Source organism: Orbicella faveolata, unplaced genomic scaffold (genome assembly GCF_042242905.1).
Source record: "Orbicella faveolata isolate gen_17 unplaced genomic scaffold, um_ofav_v1 contig_46, whole genome shotgun sequence".
Lineage (NCBI taxonomy): Eukaryota > Metazoa > Cnidaria > Anthozoa > Scleractinia > Merulinidae > Orbicella > Orbicella faveolata.
Genome location: NW_028301576.1, coordinates 27,047,413 through 27,058,866, shown reverse-complemented (window position 1 = coordinate 27,058,866; position 11,454 = coordinate 27,047,413). Strand labels below are relative to the sequence as shown.

The 11,454-nt window shown below is 38.9% G+C and overlaps 1 protein-coding gene and 2 pseudogenes across 1 annotated transcript; 2 read left to right on the top strand and 1 right to left on the bottom strand.

Moving 5' to 3' along the window:
- The first annotated feature begins 4,166 nt into the window (after positions 1-4,166).
- On the top strand, positions 4,167-5,520 carry LOC149099308 (uncharacterized; annotated as a pseudogene).
- A 3,064-nt stretch (positions 5,521-8,584) lies between these two features.
- Positions 8,585-10,351, bottom strand: LOC149099307 (uncharacterized). The gene has a single exon (XM_089276801.1). It carries the CDS (start codon positions 10,349-10,351, stop codon positions 8,585-8,587), a length of 1,767 nt encoding a protein of 588 aa, XP_089132927.1.
- Positions 10,158-11,141, top strand: LOC149099306 (uncharacterized; annotated as a pseudogene).
- The last annotated feature ends 313 nt before the right edge of the window (positions 11,142-11,454 follow it).

Sequence of the window (11,454 nt, the reverse complement as noted above, 5' to 3'; positions counted from 1 at the left end):
GAAGCAGTTTTTTGCACCCTGCAATTCCATTCCCTGGCTACTACCTGTCTGGTTGGCCTAAACAAAAGCCAAAAAAAAAACATGAAACAAAAACAGAAAACAGTAATACAGGTTTTTGGTAAAGTTTTTGAATCAAGCATGTCATGTAAAGTTGCCCTTAAAACATAGTAAATGATCACCCCAAAACAATTCACAATAAACTGAAACATCCTAATTGCCACAACAGCTAATGTATGAAAATAATTTACCTGGAAACTCTTCAGGAACAAATTAGATGAAATAAAGCAACAGTGCTTCTGATGATGATAGAAAGCTAACTACACATGTAAAGAAAGGCAGGGAGAATATAATTATATATATTATTTACGGTAGCAATCACCATATATAAATAAACAATTCAAGCACTTTGCCATATCAGGTGGTGTCAGTAAATCGTATATGCAGGGGCTGGATTCAACTGCGGTATGCAAATCATTATAATGTTACTCACCTGAAGATTATCAAAGTGAACAATTTTCATGAGGTCACAAGAGAACATTGTATAAGTGCCATACTTTGCGCAATGGCCCATAGAATCAAATCTTCCATCACCACTCCAAACAGCTCCAGAGATACCCTGAAGTTGATCCAGCAATTTCCCCCTGTAACAACCCATTCTCCGATAAACACTACTTTCTGAAACAGAAAGTAACGACGTAATGTCCTTAATATTAAAGCCATCCTCCAGGTACCCCTCTAAAACTGACTTAGAAATTAAGTTTTCAGGAGCGCCACAAACTTGTTTTCCAGGTTTCCTTGACGGTGGATTGCTACCGTAGTTTAAACACTCTAACCTTAAATTCATCACTGTGTTGCGATCATTCAGACCTAAAAGTTCCATTTCTTCAGAAGATAGCTTACTTATTTGATCCACAGTTAGCTTTTCACGCTGGAAGTTCTCAATAAGATGACCAGCCGAATACACCAAGATGAACTGTGTGGTGCAGAATTGTCAAGAAACACAAGTTCAGTTCTCTTATCCATCTTTCTACACTTTCAGACAATTTGCAATCTGGATAGACTAGTGCACTTAGGAATGGTTCCAAGCACTCAAACAAACAATCAAATTCACTTTCAGTAAGGCCAGTCATATAGAAGCATTGTCCTCTCTCGATCACATGCTCATATGTAAATCTTGTTCTTTCATACTCCCCTTGAAACAACTACAGTTGTCTTGGATACTCGGTTTGTTCACTTTTCAGAGTGACAACTTCCTTTGTTAACTTAAGTAATTCTTTCTCCTTCTCTTGTAGCTTTTTCTGTACTTCTAACAACAGAGCTTTAAGTGTTGAATTGGAAATTGACTTAGTAGTTTCATCCTTTGAATCACTATATACTGACCTTTTGAGCTCCCTTCTTGGCACTTTGCAATCTCCTGAGTCTCCTTCATATCTAAGGCAACGTTTAGCCGACTTGACTTTTCGAGGTGGTGTTATAAAAGAAATGTTCTTTTGAATGTAAGAGCTTGAGGTAGATCTGTCAGGTATATCTTGAATCGAAAGTCATTTTCCTTTAGACCAGTGCTCTGAGCAAATAACATTTCTCTTCCAGTTCACGTTTTTGTTTTAAGAACCTTTTCATATGCGCACTTTAGCTCTTTATCCCTTGCAATTTCACAGAGTTTATAATAATGAATTCCAGGTATACGCCAGAAATTTGTACAGAGTGCTGCAGCCCAATTCCAATGCCAGTTGGTAGCCAGTGTGTCATCCTTAAAAGTGTGCTTTACGTCAAGGAGATCATCAAGTGACAGATGCTGGCCACTGCTCCAATGAGCACAGCAGATCACTTCTCTCTTCCATTTGACCTTTGACTTCCCAATGACATCCAGATATACGTCCCTAGTGTTTTTTGGTGCCTTTTTGATCCAGGTAAAGGTGTAATAGGTAATTCCCTGCGACCTCCAGGAATTTTTACCAAAACAAGAACTGCAATTCCAGTGCCAGCTTTTTTTTCTTTACAGAATCGATAGTTACTGAGGCCGCCATGTTGTTGACATGTTGGCAGATGTCCGGATTCACCACAGTCCCTCTCAATATGAAATTGGGCAATGGCAGCAAACTGGTGCGGAGACTTGGGTCTGGTGCACGAAAAATTGTGTGGCTCTACATGCTGTGAAAATGGTGTTTTGGCAAGTGTATAACATAGTGATTAATTACAATTGCATTTATTTATCAGAACTGTGGTGTTTTGGGGTTTTGGATCAAGTCAACAATTTAGCATTCCTTCTGAAATATCCAGGTGAGTTTCAAAGCTAACAATTCGTCAAGCTGTGATGCTATCTCGGCAGATTAATGGCTTCTTTTGTGCACAATGATTGGAAAGGTTATTTATCTATTTAACTCAGCAAACTGTGTTTTGAAAACACTCTTGGCCTATTGATAAACAATAGATCAAATTATCGGGAGGAGCAAATTATCGCTCAAAAATTTGCGGTAAGTCCTCGTGCAAAGTGAATTATCATTCGAAAATTCGCGTAGATCAAACAATAGGTGTCAAAAATGTGGGCAAATTTCGTGGAAGTATCGTTTCAACTGAAATTTCTTCAAAAAACGAGGAATTTCATTGAAATTCATTTGCATTACTTTTGCACAATACTGTATGAGCCCACAGTGGTTTGGCCTTTGGTAAAGATGTTTCCTCCGTAGCTACATCATGTAAAGGGAAAGTGAGGCGTTCGCAAGAAAAGAGTACTGTGGTGTTGTACCGTTTAAGTGAAACCACCACAAGTTAAACTCAACTGTGATTTACTGACTATATGCTCGCACCGACTACAAGGGGAGTATGAACTCCTTTCTGACTGCGTGCTTGTATGATTGACAGATGTCACAACACTACAAGTACTTATAACACAGGCTAAAAAGGTAGACTTGCCACAAGGCAACCTTGAGAGTTTTAGGGTAGAATAGCTAAGTGAGCGAAGGAACTGCGAGGTTTTAGGCCCCATAGTGGGCTTTTGAGGGTCGCTAAGTGGCCAAGTGAGTGACGATCATCGTTTGTCTGGCAGGTTATGAATAAACAAGAGGCTCCAAGTAGCCTATACTCATGCGCAAGAGAACACAAATCATATAAAATAGATATACAGTGTGTACATAGTCAGACAAGCAATTTGAAAACTTTTGCCATCTGACAACTAGAAATAATACAGGAGAAATGCTAATTTGAAGAAAGTGCATCGTAGAGCTAAGATATAGATAATTAAGATGCAGAAGAGAAGATAAATGCTGTAACGCAATGTGCCATCTTTATCACAAGGATATCGTAGCATGTAAGCACTCTCCCCTTAATAAGTGCCATCTTGGCAAGAGTAGCATGTCAGCACCCTCCTCGAATAAGTGCCACCTTAACCAAAGAAGCCTCATGGCTCAATAAAATAAGTGCTGCCTAAACCAAAGTAGCCTGTAAGCACCCTCCACTGAATAAGTGCCTCCTTGGCCAAAGTAACTTGTAAACACCCTCCCCTAAATAAGCACCACCTTGGCTAAAGTAGCACGTAAGCACCCTCTTGTGAATAAGTGCCACCTTGGCCAAAAGTGCTCGCTCCCCTCCAACTCATTTTCTTAAATACCAGGGATCCAAGGAAAAGCTGTTACTTTGCTACCCTATTAATTTTGCAACCTTTTTTTAGCTGGAATCAGTGTAAATAGGTGGAAAGGAGTTACTTTCTTATATACCGTATTCATAAATGGCGGCCACGTGGAACGGCCTGGTTTCGAAAACATGAAAGCTTGAAGCACATGAAAGCATGAAGCTTGGAGCACACTTAGATTTGTATTATATTGGAGTGTCGTAGCTGTAAAAACTACGCGAAGATATTTGAAATTTTTATCTTTTGAAAAATAGCTGGGTAAAAGGTTCCCTTAGTCTTTGTAGGGGACAACTTTGGCTGACAAGAATATTTTCTACTCAGAGATTAGCTGAGAGATGCCAACACATTGTTGCGTTCCGTTGTGTACGAAGAAGGATAGGCGAGACAAAGATAGGGGGGAAAGATATCCTTTTTTCGTTTTCCAGACGATCCAAGTACCAGAAAGCAGTAGATCCATGCCATTAGAAGAGATGTAGGCAAGGGTTTTTCTGCATTGGAAGGAATGAGGGTTTGTTTGAGGCATTTTAAGCCTGAAGATATGAAGAAAAGTCTTAATGGAAGGATTAGTCCCAAACCAGGAGCTGTGCCAAGTATCTTTGCATGGAAGCAAAGTTCTCCTCGCAAACGGCCAACTCCACACTTCACGGCTACAACCGTGACAAACAATGTAGCATCAGAATTTAGCGAAGTTATGCATTCGGCAAGCGAATTCAGCAAAGTAACATGCAATGATTCATCTTCCACAGATATAGCCGACGGGATGTCTTTTCCGGAAACAGCAGAAATACCACAAACACCGGAGCAACAGTAGCATAATAATATAATAATAACCAAGCTTCAAGAGAAGCTATCTGCAGCTCTTTTAAAAATTGAAGAACTGGAAGCAGTGGTTTTGCAATTAAAAGAAAAAAATTGTGGATCTGGAACAGAAAAACGAGCAACTAGAGGAACAGATGTTTTCATTAAAAAACATCTCATCAAATGACTCGCTAGTAGCATTTTATACAGGGTTTCCAAATTATGAGACTATTGTGGCATTATACCACTTTTTGGATCCTGGTGCTAGGGGAGAAAACATAAATTACTGGTTGTCTGGAAAGGAAGTTGCTGGCAATGCTAAGCCTGTGAAACAAGGAAGGCCAAGGTCTCTAAAACCAGTAGATGAGTTCTTTTTGTCATTGTGTAGACTGAGGCAAGGTTTTGCCGAGTTACATTTAGCTCACTTATTTAACGTTTCTCAACCAACTTTTAGCAGAATCTTTATTTCTTGCATAAACTATATGTATTTGAAACTTGTCATATAAATATTTGGCCTTCTAGAGAACTACTAAATGAGACAATCCCTGAGAATTTTAAGGCAAAGTATCCAACCACAAGGGTCATTATTGACTGTAACGAGATCCACTGTGAAATGCCTAGCAGCCTTCTTTTAAATGGTGAATTGTTTAGCTCGTATAACCACCATACCACTTTAAAGGCATTGGTGGGAATTTCACCTAAAGGGTTCTTAACATTTATTGGCCAACTCTATACTGGCAGTATATCTAACAGGGAAATAGTAGAGCGAAGTGGCTTCTTGAACCTTCCCTTTTCAAATGGGGACTCTGTAATGGCTGACAAAGGCTTTACTATTGAAGACATTCTACCCCTTGGTGTTTCCTTGAACATCCCTCCTTTTCTGGGAATGATCAGATGTCAGCTGAAGACGTGATTGCAACACAAGAAATTGCTAGCTTAAGAATACATGTGGAAAGGGCTATAAATAAGGTGAAGAATTTTCTTATATTTGAGGGAGTATATTAATTACAATAAGATTAAAAACTTAAATTTAAAATGTCAAATCCTAAAATGGTCCAAATGTTGCTGCACTGCGAAGATCGTTTTCCTGCAAAATTGATGCAAACTTGTTGTTGAATAAAGAGAAACAGAAAGCCCGATAGTTATATCTCAACTATACTTGTCTTCTACGAAGACTAACAAAAATGATTAAATTAAAATGAGATTTGTACGCTGGGCAAGCTTACTGAGTCAGGCATCACTGAATCACTGATCTTTTATTTTTACATTACAGCATGCAACGATTTCTATCTCTGAGACCAAAAATGTTGAGACTTCTTGCTTTGCACTAGTCGTGTAAAAAACTAAAAAGTTGGCGTATCGCCGAAGAATGGTCCGCCCATATTTGGTAACTACTCGGAGCATTCCGTACCGGGCCCAGTACTTTAAGCAAAATGTCCACCATTTTGACTTGTTTGTCCGCATTTTCATCCGATTAGCACGTTAATTCACCTCTCTTGGTGGGTGAAATTTAACCTTTAGTTTAATCCTTGGATAGTGCTAATCCAGCTTGGAGAAACAAAATTTAATCACAGGATAAATTTATTCTTTTGATTAGGACAATTTAACTGTGAATTAAAGTAAACTTAATATAAGCAGATAAGGAGTTCTCTACCGCTGGAAAAATCCATTATTATTCAGTATAGTCTTACCTCGACCAAAAATAGACTGTGATCGAAACTGTTCACAAAATCTTTTGCCATTTTAGTAACCGCAAAAACAATTCAAGTCAGCTCTGAAATAACAAGTTTCCCTTTAAATTTCAGCGATTTGATCGTGATTATCCAAATAAGCCCTGGGGATGAGGTTGATCCAAGTATGGGTGGTATCTTATCTTTCATATGACGTGGTCGAAAAACACGTGCTCAATTCGCCCGACAATGGTGGCATGTCGAGAAAAGTCTGTAAAATGCTTTTTGTTCTCTGAGTCCAATGTCAAGTGCGGCACGGAATCTGGTTAGTGCTAAATTTCCCTTTTTGCCATCAGAGAGAAATGGCTTGAGTCACAGAGAAGTGGGCATTAAGCAGACAAGTGAACGCATGCGATCTCGGGGACGAGAAAGGAATTCGATAGCGTTTTAATAATTGCTATTTCAGTTGCGTTTGTTCATTCTTATCCGACTTTTTCCCTGGTAATACCATCATCACATCAATACGAATTGACCGTAAAACAAACAAAGCTGTGAGGTCAACGCATGCAATTTGTTTTCGTGTTTCCTTCTAAAGACAGTTATATATATTGGTCACACCACTTCAATGAAAATTATTGAGAAACATTAATCCTAAATGAAGCACAAGTGCATTTCATTTGCTCATTAGTTATGCATGGGGCATGCACATGTGTCTCCAAGGAATTTACGCTTTGGAAGACCTCGATTTCTACAGATTGTGCTGAGATAGAATTATCAAATTACAGACTAAATCTTCCTATTCATAGGGAGCGAATTTTAATCGTAGTAATATTGAAATTGTTGGGTGAGAAAATGGTAACATTTACTTAATACAGAAAGATCTCTTACAGTGTATTGGCATTTCAAATAATTCATCATTTCACCATCCCATTATTTACCAAACAGTATTTGGTTTCACTTTGTCCTCCGAAGTCAATAATAACTCATCTTTGCGTATTCAATTATCTCGGCTTCTGCGGGGCATTTTGTCGTGTGACAAAGAAATAATATAATTTCTTTTCTTATCACTTAAACATCAAAGTCGAGTTCTTCTTTTTGTTGAAATTTTTAATACCTTGGCCCTTCATTTATTCAGCTTAAAATAAACCATGTCTTGAAGCCTAATCTTGTGTGTGTAGTTACTGCGCACATGATTTATTTTTAGTGCTCGTGCTCATTCTGAAAAGTCAAAAAATCGCCGGGAATTTAGGGGTGGGTTTCATTCGGGCGTCAATGGGTTAAAGATGCAAATTATCAGCAAATCTCCTCGGTTTGTTGTTTGACCTAAGTCCGCTTTGTTTGCTTTAAATTTTACTGAAGTAACGACGGCGTTTAGATAAGTCTTAAAAGTAACTCACCTTAGTTCAACGCAACAAGATGAAAGAGACTGGTTACAAATTTCACGCCAGTTTTATATGGTGCCATTCTCGTCCCCAGAGGCTGTGCAGCTTTTGGTCAGCACCAGGAATCGCGACCTCTCGCCACGTCCAACACCGAAAGTCCGCGAATCGCGAACTTCCCCTCACTCTGCGCATGCTGAGAGTCACGGGAAAAGTTTTTATTTCAAGGGAAAAGTTTTTATTTCATGTTAGGAGGGAAATGTATGTATTGACTATTGATTGCGGGGATTCTTCGTCCTTTTTCAACAAATCAACAAGTGAACTCGAGGTTACATTCTTGTCTGTAAAGTAACACTCAATGTGGTACACGTTTGCAAAATATCGGCGGAGCAAAAACTTTGGCAAGGTGAGCTGCTTAGCACCAGCAATTTAACCTCTTACTGCACAAAATCTTTCATGTTTTACCTAGATTAATAGATGAACACAGCGGTTTTTTGGAAGAAATTACTGTTTCCTCTATGCTTTTTTATGCGATGGAGAGATTTTCTCCACTCACAACCCTCCTTTTATCCGGGCTTGGGACAGGCTTAGATGACAGTTTTTGCACATCTAAGGCAGCGTTAAAAAGCTATGGGTCGAGTAGGCTTAGTCTAGAATAACAAAACTGTATGAAGTTTTCAGGAATATGCCATTAAACGGTACAGTAAACACCCGCATATAAGAACACACAATTTCAGAGGTCAGACTGATTGTGTTCTTATTTATCGGATGCTTAGTGAAAAATCAGCCTCAGGATGTTCTTAAATGTTCTTAAATTTTTTTAAATTCAGTGCTGTACAGCATAAAAAATGTTGCTAGAAATTTTAATCATGTTTTTGGACAATTACATAAATTGATGGAACAATAATTAAAAACCTAATGTTCAAATAGGTCTACTGTAATCAGTAATGTAACAAAACAGTAACAAGAAGGGTGTATGTATAGTTCTGTGGCAGATCCATATGCTGCCCCACCCTTGAAATGCCTAAAGTAGAGGTCCACTGTACATCTGCAAATCTGAAAGTCTGATTTACTACTGTGTTGACATGTACATCAGCAAAACAATAACATTAAGGGTTTGTACTCTTGTTATTGTTTGTAGATCTGTAACCCAAAAGCCAGCTGTGCATCTTAAAAACTGTATTCGTCCAGCCCTGGGGAGAGATTTTCTCGTCTCCTGAGCCATCAGTTGTCATTAGGCAGCCGGTCTTTTCAAAAAGCCGTCTTAGAAAGTCTTTGCTTTCTTTTAGTTCACTCCAGGCTTCCCCAGTCCATTGAGTCATAAGTATTCGCCTGTCCTTTGCAGAAAGTCTATCATGCCATTTTTCAAGATTGTCATCTATCTCCAACCACCTGTCCATTGCAGCAGCAATTTTCACTTTCATCATCCTTCCACATCCTGCATCAATTGGCTGAATTTTATCAGTATGGTTTTCTGGTAGCATGTACACAGAAGTACTGATTTCATTCCTACATGTCTCGTGGAACTCTTTGGTTTGTTGGAAGGACACGTCTGCAAATAACACCTTTTCCTGGTCAGTTTTTCCAACCCCAGGAATGAGTGTTTTCTTGCACCATTGCATATTTGTCACCTCATCCATCCAGGCATTTTGCTGGAAATACACATCAACTCTTTTATCATATTGTTCTTTCTCTTGAGAACTAACATTCCCTTTCCCTCTAAACACAAGGGAAGGCTTTACATTCTGTTCTCCTTCACCTCTTATGCAAAGTTGCAAAGTGGCTTGCCTTTTATCCAGACCTGATGATGGTTGTGCAACCCAGACTTGTTTATTGCCATGTGAGTCATAGGTAGTCCCTTGGTCCACCACGAATGGAAGAGGAACCTGGTCCACATTGTACCTGTTTTCAGGAGTCCACCTGCCATATTTGGGGTCAGTCATAGTTGATCTGTTCCGCCTCCTCTGTGTTTTCAGGGATTTCCTCAAATTTTGATGGAACTTCTGGATGGTTAACCTACCATCATCAGCAGAGTTTTTCTTCTTGTTTGTTCTTCTTCTCAGTACTATATTGTGCCTTTTTTTAAACCTTTGGAACCAGTTAGAGCTTCCTTTGAAACTTTCAGCCTCCTTTTTCCCATAAGTCATCTCAATTTTTGCCCTCATCTTTTTCCTGAACCACAGTTTTGTAATCTTGCATCCAGCTGCTCTACGAACTTTGAATTCAGCAATCAATAGATTAGCTGCAAGTGGATACCTCTCACTCTGCTTCGATCGCCCAGCCACAATTTTTCTTCTCTGCCTTGCATCTCTTATATTCCCAGAATTTTTTCCCTTTTTATTTAGTTCTAGTTCCTTCAGAATTTGGTTTCTGTTTTTGTTCCACTTTTGAATCAAAGATCGATGAACTCCTTTCTCTTTTGAGACGATGTTGTATCTATGTTTTGATGATTTCAAAGAATCAAAAAGATCCAGGGTTTTCTTTTTGAATTCAACTGTGTACGATTTTCGCTTCTTACTTCCCCTTCTCTTGTTTCCAAGACTTTCGACTTCGTTACTGTCTAGAACAATGGGATCATTACTTCCTGACTGGCTAGCCTCAGGCAATGAGCAATGGGCATCTGCTTCCTTTCGATTGGCGAACATATTCTCTTGCTTTGAACCCTCATGTGAGTTCTCGGTCATCGGGTGTTTGAATTTCATGTGGCTGTCAAGGTATTGTTGACCTCTGAATGATTTACCACAGACGTTGCATTTTACTTCAGCACTTTTAGATATCTCAGCTGTCTTTTCCATCGTTGGTGTGATGTCAAGCATACAACCATTCTTCAATTCTACTTTTTTTCGAACGCCACAATCGAATAAAGTCCGATTCATCTTTGTTTTAGCTTAATATATTCAGCTCATAAAAATTCCAAACAGTGAAGTTCAACACACGAGGAAGAACACTTTGTGCGCCTCTGCATTGGCCAGCGGTTTCCTTTGTTATATTACCCGGGAACCACTTCGAGCACTGCCAGGTTGTGCGAGTGAGGAACCATCTTGGAATTCGTGAAAAACCTTGACAGATTTTTAAGGATAAACCCACACACATTAGAATAATGACGAATGAATATGAACAATATTTAGAGGCAAGCACAAGGGGTTATCATGCTTCAATAATCGCCACAGCAAGTATGCAGTCGTGGTAAAAAATGAGGACGACAGGATTGTTGGTCATGTCCCTATTGAGCTTTCTAAACTCTTCTTCAAGTTTCTATCAGAGTATGGCAAAATTGAAGCAGAATGCATTGGAAGTAGAATAAACAAAGGGCGAGGAAAAGGACTAGAGCTACCAGTAGACTTTAGACTAGTTGGGAATGCTCGATATCTCAAGAAATTACAGAAAAAGAACATTGAGTTCGATTACCAATGGAAGCTGAGCAAGATACAGAAGTGTTGAGTTTGAACTTCAGTTATTTTCAATAAATTTGAATGACATCATGGGCAACAAAAGACTAGACAAGTATTTGCAAGCTTTGATCAACTACAACTGTGATTGACCTTGATACAGCTATAAAATCTTATGTTTTTCTCTATCAATACAGTAGTTTATAGTATTGTAAAGGCAAAAAATGTAATTCATGATATTAGATATTCTGAAGAGAACAAAGGTGCCCAAAACTTAGCTAATACCATTGGTCAGCAGGTGTGTTTATGGTAATTTGTGTAATTTTGACACCCTTCCCATTTTATGAGAACATTATTTTTTTCCAGGCTGATATTGTTCTTATAAAAGTGGTGCTTTATTTGCCAAATTTCAGCCTGATGTTCTTAATCCATGTGTTCTTATATGCGGGTGTTTACTGTATTATAATCAGCTTGGGTTATTTTTCGAGTGCTTTTTGAGGCCTGGCTGAAAAACCCTGATTTTACCTAAAAGATCACAAAAATTAAACAATGAACTTCTGCGCGTTGGTCGGAGGGCAAGCGGGTACAGG